Source organism: Drosophila arizonae, chromosome 3 (genome assembly GCF_054131065.1).
Source record: "Drosophila arizonae isolate 15081-1271.41 chromosome 3, UAZ_ARI_1.0, whole genome shotgun sequence".
Lineage (NCBI taxonomy): Eukaryota > Metazoa > Arthropoda > Insecta > Diptera > Drosophilidae > Drosophila > Drosophila arizonae.
The window spans coordinates 33,173,103-33,186,256 of NC_142923.1; the positions used below are offsets into that span (position 1 = coordinate 33,173,103).

General features: G+C 34.2%; 1 protein-coding gene across 1 annotated transcript in view; it reads right to left on the reverse strand.

The window, feature by feature from the left end:
* Positions 1–550: 550 nt before the first annotated feature.
* The window catches only part of Cnot4 (CCR4-NOT transcription complex subunit 4), a 31,393-nt gene continuing 18,789 nt past the window's right edge, over positions 551–13,154 (reverse strand). The window contains exons 11-17 of the mRNA XM_089464757.1: positions 12,546–12,749; positions 11,362–11,643; positions 11,243–11,304; positions 4,227–4,305; positions 1,204–1,605; positions 864–1,016; positions 551–806 (exon numbers count right to left, since the gene is read on the reverse strand). Coding sequence (XP_089320883.1) covers positions 661–806; positions 864–1,016; positions 1,204–1,605; positions 4,227–4,305; positions 11,243–11,304; positions 11,362–11,643; positions 12,546–12,749 — 1,328 coding nt within the window. The 3' untranslated portion in view covers positions 551–660. The remainder of the gene's footprint in view (positions 807–863; positions 1,017–1,203; positions 1,606–4,226; positions 4,306–11,242; positions 11,305–11,361; positions 11,644–12,545; positions 12,750–13,154) is intronic.

Genomic DNA, 13,154 nt, shown 5'->3' on the forward strand with positions numbered 1-13,154 from the left:
AATTGTTTGAAAACTGGATAGACTATCTTTATGAAACTTTTATATCGTGATTATAACATTGAAATGTATGCACTGCCAAAGCTCAAGTCTCTATTTGACATACTCCTTTAAAAAATTTATGGGAGAGGGGGTCGACATAAGGGTGAGGGAGGGTTTGTTGGTGTTCTGAATTATAGCAAAAATCTAAATTCTGTTAAGAACATATGAATTTACATTTAAAATGTTTCGACTCTATATCTTTATTAATGATTTTCTATGTTTTTATTCGATCAGAAAATAACGAGACAAGTTATCTATTTTGGAGAAAAGCTTGATATGCGCGTGATATACACGGACCTAGGAAAAAAAATACTTCGTATATCTTTCGAGATCGACACATTCAAACATACGGAAAGACGGACGGACGGACAGAGCTAAATAGACTCAGCTGATTAAGAATATATATACTTTATGATGTCTGCCACGCCCCCTTACATACATTTAACATAACCATTATACCTTGATTTTCCATTTTCAATGGATAAATTAAAAAAGATAAATATTGAAAAAGTCCGATTTGCTTTGATTTGTATATTCGATTTTTTACAATATATGTATTACAATAGTGTATTAAAAGAAATATAGATAAACCAATCAATAGTTAGATTAAAGATTAAAGATTTAAACAAATTGTCGGTTTTTCAAGAACTCCAGCATACCCTGAACATTTGCATTCACCTGTGTTTGAGATGTGGACTGCCCATTGATAATATTGCTGGTCATGCTCATACCAGGAATCACTTGTTGGGATTGATTGCTGAACACTCCTATACAACAAATAATTATAATAAAAGCTAAAAGATAATTACGCATCCTTATTTTACCTTGTCCATTTTGCTGTTGATTCTGAGCCAAATGTTGCAGAAATAGATCATGCTGAGGATGGTGAGGCATTTGAGCTTGATGGGGAAAGGATGAGTACTGTCTAAATGACAAAATAGCAGGGTCCATGGCAGTCCAGTCACTGCTACTATATCCTAGAAGGAAAAGATTTTAGGATTTCATTAATATTATTTATTTGAGTTCTTTTCATATTTTAATATCTTGTATCTGTATAAGGGAAAAACGTTAATTTTCAGTAAATTGTTAAAATGGGTCTTATGTTGTTAAAAACAAAATTTTCAAATAGCTTTCTATTTATTTAATAAATTTTTGTTTATTTACCCTTATTTTGGATGCTAGCTTGGGCAATTTGGTGCTGTAAATGGGAGTCATTTATCGGCGCTGCTTGGGGTTGTTGTAATGTTGCCAAATGCGAGCTCCAGTTTGTTGCCAGTGGATGTTGTTCGACTTGCGCAGTGCTATTTCCAACCGAGCTGCTTGACATATTAATAAAGGGAAAAATTTTACTCGAGTGTACTTTGTTTGCACCGTCAAATCCTAATGAATTCATATGATTAAATCCAGGTGGTGGCATTCGGGTGCGTTGCATGTTATCAAGAATTTGATGAGGAAGTTGTGTTTGCTGTTGTAACTTTGGTCCAATTCCATTAACATTCTGTTGAACTACTTCATTTTCCATAAGTTCAGCAAATCCCTTTTGTGTTTCAATAAACGGATCGAAACCTATAATATTAACACAAAAAATTATAAAAAATAAAAAAACTTCAGAGATATTTGTCGACGACATCGAAATCATACTTAGTCATATTTTTATATTTATACACGTATAGGAAAACTATTGACGCAATAATGTTTTGTTTAGCTTATTTGTGACTTAATTATTTGAATTAGATATTCTACTAATACTCTCTAATTTGTTAGTTTATCAACTCAGTACCAACTCAATTCCAAACAGACCTTTAATAAAAATATTTCGGTAAAATTTAGAACCAATATTCAAAAAATATTAAAGTAAAACATCTATTAAACACAAACAAAACTAAATGCACAATTCGGCGACTGTACTGCTAAGGATATTTTTATACAAAAGTTTTAATAAGCTTACACACTTACCCTACTATGGGAATATTTCTAAAGCAAACTCGCAAGGTATACAGGATGTACCAAAAAGAATCTATAGATCTTGTAGGTTCTGAGATCGACTCACACATACGGACAAAAGGACGAGCAGAGACCCGGACTGAGACTGAGCTCAGCGCCCCGAACCAAAATATGTATATTTGATGCCTTCAACTTATTACTTATACCATTACTTATATTAAGAAAAAATCAAGAGTTAAAGTCATAAAGAAGTGAAGAAAGTTAAATTTTTAGTAAACAATGATCACATTGTTTGTCTAATCACATTTAATATATACACTGCGGATCATCAGGTTAGCGCCGTTTACGTTTTTCTCTTCACCTATTGTACGCCCCGCTGCGGCTGGGGGGTGGTGTGGCATTGGTGTAGGTAGCAATATCTTACTACAGCACTTGCAAGTTTTCAATTTTTGACATCGCGCATGAGCGCATGGAACGCGCATGAACGTATAGGACTATAACACAGTGTTTAAAACTACTGTCCCGCATTTCTATAACCTGTCTGAAAACCGGCATTAGATTTTCCAGCATTATGATGCTCATCATCCAATTCAGACCGCCCGATCCGTAAATTCCTGGATTCAGGGACAAAAAATGTATCTCATGGAGTGGCCACCATACTCACTCGACCTTAATATCATTGAAAACATTTGGGGATGGTTGGTCAGGAAAGTATATGAGCCCAGAAAGCATTATAGTACAAAGACAGAGTTAATTCAAGGTATTGAACACGCTTGGTCAACCATATCCTTGAATTATATTGAACAACTTTATAATTCCATTCCTAATCGAATTTTTGAAGAAATTAAATAATAAAAAAACGGCACTACTAATATTAATTAAAAAAAAAAAAAAAAAAAAAAAAAACTATAATAACATAATATACAGGTTCTTTTATGGTATTTAATTTAAATAAGCGTTAACACCCCAGACAACTTTGTATTCGCTCGGCTCCTCACTTTTAAGTTTGGGTTACTAAAATATAAGAAAGCACAATCATTTCGTTTCATGCGCTCGACCGAGATAGTCAAATGTTGAACAAAAGATCCCTCTATGCTCAATGTTTTCCTTGCTCTCTCTCTCTCGATGCTCTCTGCTCTCTAAAATGTGTATACGTATGCGAGGCTCACATTGTGAGCACAAGCAGCAGGTCACGAAAATTGAAATTTGTTCGCAGCAAGAGCCCATGCCTTCCCTTCTGTGTAAAGGGTATTCCGAACTCTTTAAGCCGTTTGCCATGCGTTTTCGTTATTATTTGTCGGAAGAGTATGAAAGCGTTGGTGCGCATAATGAAAATGTTTTCGCGACGAGCATGCACACACACACTTACAGTATGCTACATGTATTATGAGCATTTGTATGCCTGTGTGCAGAGCCCTTGCTGGCTGTAGCAATTTGAAATCCTAGTATTTGAATTTGGTCGATCTTGTGAAGTGCTCACACTTACAGAAATATGTTTTGTGAGCTGCTGCTTATGCTCACAATGTGAGCCTCGCATGCATACATACATATACACATTTGAGAAAGCAGAGAGCATCGAGAGAGAGAGAGCAAGGAAAACATTGAGAATAGAGGGATCTTTTGTTCAACATTTGACCATCTCGGTCGAGCGCATGAAGCGAAATGATTGTGCTTTCGTATATTTTAGTAACCCGAACCTAAAAGTGAGGAGCCGAGCGAATACGAAGTTGTCTGGGGTGTTAACGCTCGAAAAAAAAGTGTGCAAAACGCTTTACACTACGTGTCCGGTCTATGTATTCTCTGGTTAGTGGTTGAGTGTAGAGGGGGTGCTAACCTGATAACGCGCAGTATCTATCTACATCTAATATCGAATATATATATAATTTTGTTTATATATATACTATCTAAATTCCGATAATTCTATAAACTGAAAATTATTTTTCGACAAATTATTGTCTGTATGTACGAAGTATTTTTGTAATAGTAAAGTATTGAATATATCTCTGAGTTTGTTTGTCAGATTTCGCAAATATATTAAAAACTATTCCTTTAAATTTCATATATATTATATTGGAAGTATTTACATATGGTAAAGACAAATGAGTATTCCATTCTCACTTAACATTTTATTGACAAATAATAAAAAATCGTTTAATAAGTATCGCTACCTTATTATATTTTCATGCATGTACAATATCGTTTTATGTGCATGAAATGTAAAGGAAATATAGTTAAAATGTTACCTAGGTCATCATCCACTAATGAGTTTTGTGAGAAACGATTTTGGGGTGAGTGCACGTTTTGAGGTTGGTTTGTCGAAGACTGGAAATAAAATATTATACTATAATTATTATTATATTTTAATATATTTTAGAATAATTAATATCAAAACAAACCAAAAATTTAGAAAGGCTTAGTCGAGACTTCTCGACTACGAGATTTCCCGAACCCTTCGAGACACTTATATTTCTTCGCTTCTTTTCTGGACCCATGAAACAGCATATGCATTTATGGGGGTGCATTTTAATTGTAGCCAGTAAGAGTGATATGGTCGAGACTGCTCCACTCGGAGATCCCTTAAACCCTTCATAGAACCCTTCATGATATCATACGTTTGTATCCGCGCAGTTAGCACCGACTGCGCTCGGGCTACAGCCCACTGCAATATGCTATTTTATGAGAATTTACTTAATGGTCTTACAAGCTCAGCGATAAAATAACAATATGCAGTAGACCAATGCTGAGACTTACAAACTCAGCAATAGACACACTAAATATAAGGTTTAAAATTATGCACGATTTTGGGTATCACAAGTAAGAAAGCTCTAGTCGAGACTGCTCGACTACGAGATCCCCTGAACCCTTGGAGTGTTAGCTATTTCAATCATTTTTCGCGTCTTTCAGCTTACACAAGAAACACGCACACACACACACACACGCACACACAGGCATACATACACACACACGCATACAGGCACAAACGCATACACACACTCACATACACACACATACACACACATACACAAACACATACGCACACAAGCACCCACGCATAAACACGCATGGGCTGCAGAGTGTAATTGCCAAAGCACAAGTCTCTAGTATTTGAAATACGCTTTTTACAAAAGTGAGAGTGAGGGGGTGAATTTAAAGGTGGGGGTAAATTTTAACAAAAACCGAAATTGCATATAAGCATATATAAAAAATTTGGAGACTCTAGCAACAAAGGTGTAGAAGATATAATTTTATAACTGGTTTTCGATAAGGTTTTTTATCGATAAAAAAAAATCGGGATGAAAAAAATTGAAGTCTCTAGCTCTTATATCTTTGGAAATCGACGCGTTCAAACATACGGACAGACGGACAGACAGACAGACGGACAGGGCCAAATCAACTCAGCTCGTCACCCTGATCAAGAATATATATACTTTGTGGGGTCTGCCACGCCTCCTTCTGCCTGTTACATACATTTCAACAAAACCATTATACCCTGATTTCCCATTTTCAATGGGTTCAGGGTATAAAAACGTGGGCTAAGAAGAATAAAGAAACTAAACACCATCATAGTAAAGTTTATTCGTTCAATTATTGTTTGAGTTTAAGAATTCTTTCAAAACGGAGCTGACACTGCACATGTTCATCATTTTATATGGCCACCGTGACAGGATCTTCCTTGATTAAAGACTTTACGTCAATCTTATTACCATCAGTTTGTGGAACCAATATGTTAAAAGCGAAAAAAGTGAAAGCTAAACCTGAACAGGCAGCAACCATTGTTGATACTAGAAAGGTGTGCGTGTGTCTCGTGTAAGCAGAAAGACTTGAAAAATGATTGAAATAGCTATTGCTCGAAGGGTTCAGGGGATCTCGTAATCGAGCAGTCTCGACTAGAGCTTCCTTATTTGTATTTATATGTAATATTATATATGTAGGAAATATATGCGAAAGCCTGTCTGCATTTTTAAATTAACGTTCGAGACCCAACTTGACACAGGAGCTAACAGTCCAGGCGTTCGTCGCTACAGCACTTATAGCTTCTGAGGTAAGACGGTCATGACCATATCAACTAATTTCAATGCATTTAGGGTATAAAAATCGAAATTCTGTAAAATATATATAATTGTATATTTCAAACTTTGAAACTTCAAGCCTCTAACTCTTGTAATTTCTGAAATCAACTCAAATCAGCTCAAATACCGTCAGATTAATCGACTCAGCTCGGCGCCCTGAACAAGAATATATACTGCCCCGCCCGTACATTCATAGATACAATTAATAAATCTATTATTCTTTAGGATTCCTCTCATTGGAAGGGTTCAGGGTATTTAAAAAAAAAAAAATACCCTGAACCAAAATAATAAAAATGCACATTTATGGTACGGCTAAGGTCTCAATTTCGTTGTATTTAAAGATATAAATGAAATAGAAAGACCATTTAATTAAATATGTAAATAATTTGAAACAATTAAACAAAACTAACATCAGTTGCGCGCGCGCGGGGTTCGAGCCCGAGACCTCCCGATCGAGCGTCACGCCGCTACACACTACGCCACCTCACTTTTCGAAGGTCCTTTAGCAAAACTGAAATAGGTTCACTGCTGCAGAGCCATCTAACAGATTCTCAGAATTTTCTAGAAGAGGTTTGAACGTATGTGTGCACACGTATACGACGACTGTTGTAGCTGCTGCACGTGCGTTTGTTAATCGGCCAAACATTTTATTATTTAACGTCGATTGACTTAACGGAATTTAATTAAACTTTCAGCCAATGATCTACATATTCTATTGAATATTTGACAAATTAAAAAAATGAAAAATCATTCAAAATTAGCTATACTGGCATCTGACTTGAACTTGAATGTTTTTAATCGATAAAAACATAACGCGATGATTTATCGAATTTTAAAAGCAGACTCGACATCCGCGCTATATATATGGTGTTAAAAAAAAAAATCAAGTCTCTACTCTAGGTCTTATATCTTCTGAAATTGACGCGTTCAAAAATACGGACAGACGGACAGACCGACAGCGCCAAATCAACTCAGCTCGTCACCCTGATAAGTACATTTCAATAAAACAATTATATCCTGATTTTCCATTTTCACTACCACAAAGTATGTATATTTTTGATCAGGGTGACTAGCTGAGTTAATTTAGCTCTGTGCGTCTGTCCGTCCCTCAGTATGTTCGAACGCGTCGATTTCAGAAGATATGAGAGCTAGAGACTTGAAATTCATTTTCCTAGGTCCGTGTATACCACGCGGATATCGAGTTTTGCTTCAAAAATCGAGAACTTGCAACGTTATTTTGTTATCGATTAAAAACACTAAAAGTGACAAGTGCACTTCCCAATACTCTGTGGCACTGTGGCCGGCGAGTAACTCATATACATACACGTATGTATGTGTGTGGTATAGTGACTGGCGGGTAACTCGCGCTTATCCTAAAGCACCTGATTTCAGAAAAATTCCTGCAGGATATGTTCAAGAAGATTTGCCTATGCAATCTCTTAACAAACGCTTCTAACCCAACATCATTTGTAAAGACGAAATATGAAAAGTAGTGGCTTTGCATATAACAAATCGACATGTTTTTAGAAACATGAAGAAATTTTAGCAAGAATTGATGTTAGCGATTTTGTACTCCAATGGAATTCTCGACTTAGGTCAGATTTTCCAAAGGCTTGCATGACAAGCCGGTGAGGCACCGTGAAAAAGACTAGTTTTAACAGACTTTTTTAATAATAAGGGCAATAACATATTTTAGAGTAGCGCTACTCAAGCCGGTGACCCTAATAATAGTTAATAACGATCGAGAAGCGATACTGTTTACATACAATGACAATTTTACTGTCTGAAATTGCAAATAAAAGTGCAACAACTGTTGCCAAAGCAATATTCAATTTTTTTTTCTGAAGTAAGGTCCAATGAAGACGTTCATTACGGATATGGAAACAGATGAAGACATAAAATTGGTCTGATTAACCAATTTAAAGATAATCAAAATGTATATATAATAAAAAAAAAATAATAATAATTTCATTTTACTAATACCATCATCTCTTGAACAATGGAATCAATTTATTAAAAAATATAATAAAATGAATAAATAAAAAAATTTAATACATTGTATTTTTTATTCAAAAAAGTGAGAAAACTCTAGTCGAGAGTGCTCGACTAGATACTACCCTGAACCCAATGCCCATTTAGTATGGCTAAAATTTCAATTTCGATATATTTAAATATATAAATGAAATACAAAACTCATTCAATAAAATAAAAAAATATTTTTAAACAATTAACAAAAATTAACATCAGCTGCATCGCTCGGGATTCGAACCGCGACTTCTCCAACGAGCGTCATGCCGCTAATCACTACGCCACCTCATTTTTGGAAGCTACGCTGGCAAAACTCAAATAGATTCACTGCTGCAGCGCCATCTACCAAAACTAAACGAAACTAACAGCTGATGTGATTCAACGAATGTTTCTAGAAGAAGTTTGAATGTATGTGTGCACGCGCATACGATGCTGTTGTAGCTGCTGCACGTGCGTTTGTTAATTAACCAAATATTTGATTATTTTTTATTAATTTTTGACTGAACGGAATTTAATGAAACTTTCAGCATATGATCTACATATTATACTGCATATTTGAGAAATTTAAGAAAATGAAAAATCATTCACAATTAGCTATGGTGGCATTTGACTTGAACTTGAATGTGTTTATTCGATAAAAACATAACGGGATGATTTATCGAATTTTAAAAGCAAACGCGACATCCGCGCTGTATATACGGTCATCATAAAAAAATTCAAGTTTCTAGCTCTTACGTCTTCGGAAATCGACGCGTTCAAACTTACGGACAGACGGGCAGAGCCAAATCGACTCAGCTCGTCGACTTATCAAGAATATATATATTTTATGGGGTCTGCCACGCCTCCTTCTGCCTGTTACATACATTTCAACAAAACCATTATACCCTGATTTCTCATTGAAAATGGGTTCAGGGTATAAAAAACTAAAAACAAAAACAATTTTTTAAATTCATTAAAAATTTAATACAAACAAAATATGTTTAAAAAACTATATAATATGTTGTTTTAAGAATACAACATAGCATATAAAGATATAAAAAAAAAAATTATTTTTATTTTAAATATTTAAAAATATAAACAAATAAAAAAAAAAAATTAAAAATATTTACATTACATTCGTATAAGCATATGGTCACATTATTGTAGTGTATACAATATATGAAGTAGACATATGCCCAACATAAGTAAGAGTATCATACTCACAACATAGCAACACTTTGTTGATTCGTTTATATTATAACAGCTATACTTAAGTGCCGTAATATGATCCGCCTGTAGCGTGGGATCTGCAACGTAAGCATTGTTACCTTCTTGTCTACGCCGTAGCTTAAACACTTAATTGTATGTATATGCTTTCTGTATGTACATACAAACATATATACACATACATACGGCATGCTATATACTCCCGTTCTACCGCTGCTTTTACCGACAGAACTCTTTATGTAAACGTTATATATTTAGGATAAGACGAAACCTTTTCGAATTCAATAAAGCATTCGTAATTTACGACTTGACTTGATCAGTCATATTATTTCTTTCACAATGACTTTAGAAACATTTTTAAATGTAAAATACTTATCGTCATTTTGAATGCTTTGTAGTTATACCCTGAACCCATAGAGAATGGGAAATCAGGGTGTAATGGTTTTGTTAAATGTATGTAACAAGCAGAAGGAATCATCGAAGACCCCATAAAGTATATATACTCTTGATCAGGGCGACGAGCTGAGTCGATATATCCTTGTCCGTCTGTCCATCTGTCCGTATGAGCAAGCCGATCTTTAGATGAAATTTGGCATGCTTACTCGTGTATACCATAGGCAGTACAAGTTTATCTTATTTTTTCGATAACTTATCCGATAACTTTTTTTTATCGAGAATACTCTAAAAATTGACTTTGTTTTTTTCAGCCAAATTTAGTCCTGGAGACTTGTAGAGACAAATATGCGTTGTATATTAAGTTAATGGATAAGAAGATTTTGTAATTTACAGATTTTGGATACAACGACCCCTTCGACCCAATTTGTAAAAAACGTATTTCAAGTACTAAAGACTTGTGCTTTAGAAATTGTATTGGAAATCTTATATTAACCATATGGTCATCCTCTGAATTTTCATAAAGATAGTCTATCTACAAAAGAAACTGCCCACACTGCAGCGCAGCCCAAGCGCTGTCGCTGCTAACTGCGTAATCCACAGAGCGCGTGAAAAATAAGTGCAGAATAAGTAAAGTACCAGCTTGGAGGGTTCATGGTATCTTCTTTTCTCGACTGTCTCGACTGGAGCCTTCTTACTTGTTTATTATAATATATGATAAAGGCTAGCCATATTAATTATCGTAAAGTATCAATAAGTAGAAACCAATATCATATGGGCGGTTAGGAAAGGTGTGGTCATATAGATCAGAAACTTAGATATATTTTTTTTTAATTTTAATTTTCGTCGAAAAATCGGCTCGCTGGCCCAATGTGCACTGTGCGACGGTTATCGGGAAAGAACGTCAAATCGCCCTTGCCCCAAGAAAGTTAATTGTATCTCGTGTGGAGTAAAAAAGCGTTCACTAATTGTACAAAAGAGCGCCCGAGGGAATCTTGTCGTTGTATGAATATTTTTGGTACAAATATTTTACTATATATGTATATCTACATGATAATATTGAAATTTAAACTTTGAACTGATTTTAATATAGTTCAGTGTTGACTATTTTTTTTTTTTCTCTCCTCTTTATTCTATGAAATGAAGTTTCAATTATTATGAAACAATTGGTGTGCCATGGATGCTATGGAAAAGGAAATCTGTGCAGTATTGGAAATCTTATGCGATTATGCAATTTATTTAACGGTAATTGAAAGGAGAAAAATTGTGGAAAAAAAAAATTGAACCGTTTTTGCGGATTTTGTCATCGCACGCAGCACAATTAAATTGTACGATCTCTTTTTTAGGAAACAAACCAAATACATTGATATACAATTGGATAAATTATATTTTAAAGATAAAATTCAGTGTAATAAGTGCATTGCAGCAAATGCTAAAGCCAACTGAACACAAAATATAAAATGTGTTTCCTGGTGTACGAAGATTTTTTCTGGCAAGTGTTGTTCTTCAATTTATGTAATTAAATATTTTCTGATTTCATACGCATGATATTTAGTACTCACTGTTTTTTCAAAATTTGCCATGAACCTCTGTTTCTGTAATTGCGCTTGTTGACTTAAAATACCTATAATTAAAAACGTAATTATTATATTTTCATACGTATATACAAAATAATATTTACCATTGTCAAAAACTGAAGGGTTTGGTCGGTTGTTTTCCAAAAATATAGCTAATCGATGAGAATCCATATTACTTATCTGAGATTGTCCATTAATGTATTGTTGGTGAATCTGTTGCTGACTTTTGTGAAAGTCGAAAAACTTTGACATATTTCCACCAAAAATGTTATTTACATTCAAGGAATTTTCATCGGGCTGCTGAGTGATATGCTGTGGATGTATGGATGCAAGTGTTTGCGTTCTATTTGCTTCAACATCATTAGCATAGTATTGTCTTGGGAAATCTGAGAAATAGAATACAATTATATTTTGTGATGTTATGAAATGTGAGTCATATTTCCATTCAATTTATAATTCTTTACTTATGTATGTACGTGATTCAATTCATATCCAGTAACATAAAAAATATTTTGGGTATAAAATAAAAGTGAGCGATAAACTCTCAACATAATACTGCCCTGAGTTAAAAGAGCTGATATTACAATAATTCTACCCTTATTGTATGCATTATTTTATACATACATCTACACGCACACATATACACTTGATCTGCTAATTCTGCACTTAGCAGCGACTGTCTTTGGGCTGCAGTTTGGGCTACATATATTACTAGAACTTATTTTTGGAATAAATTCTCTTGTGGGAAGACTATCATCATCTTCATAACAAGAACGATGTAATAACGTTGAAGGGTGTCCATTTGTTAGAGCATGAGTCTACCGTACTTTAAATTAATTTTTTATACATTTACGATTAGTCGAGACTAATCAACTGAGATGCCCTAAACCTTTCGAGAAACAGATATTTCAATAATTCTTCGCGTCTTTCTGCTTACATAAAAAATAGCAAATATATGCGCATATACACTTATGGACTAAGGCCACAGTGACTTATTAATTGTTTAATCTTCTCTTAAGGATTAACTTGCAGATCTTGATAATATTTGATTAAGGGCTTTGGCACAAGTCTCTAGTAATCGAAATATGCCTTTTATAAACTTATTTGTGAGAAGTTTGTAAGTTATAACAAAAACCGGAATTTTATAAAATAAATATGAATCTTCAATTAAAATTTAGATAGTTTAACTTTAAAGATGGGTTTTAGCCTATAAAGTGGCTATCGATTTTCAAGCCTCTGATATAATATATCTTCTGAGATAGACGCGTTTATAGATTGACAGACCTACCAGTTTGTGTAGTTTGTGGAATTCCATTATTTAATAAATTACTTCGCTTTTGTAACTCGTGAATACGTAGAAATTCTTCTTGCTGTTTTAGTACTTGTTGGTGATGATGTTGCTGTTGCATTTGAAGTTGTTGTTGCTGTAGGACTTGTTCTTCTACTTGTCGGTTGTTGCGCAGCATTAAGTTTTTAAAGGCTTCTTCCCATTCTGAAAACAGATAATTTATCCATAAACATTATATTTTTCAGAATCTTGAATCAACTCTAAAACGTAAGCGACGTTAAAACTTCATAAATAATCCTTCGACACTTTTTAGCCTTTATGTAGAGAGAAAATTCAAAAAACGAAAAATTTGAAAATCGGCAGACATTAAAGCATAATAATTGTTTCTACCTACACTCCATAAGATGTTTAAAAATACTTAATTCAATATATTGTTCGTCTGCTTATACTTCGCCAAATAAACTGGCCAAGCAGAACAAAGCGAAACGTACAAATGGGAAGTCCAAAAGTTAAGTTGTTCGATTTTGTAAGGCATTTTTGCAGTTGTAAATAGTACTTCCTGCTCATAGTCTGAAACTTTTAGATTATGATTATAACATGGAAATGCAT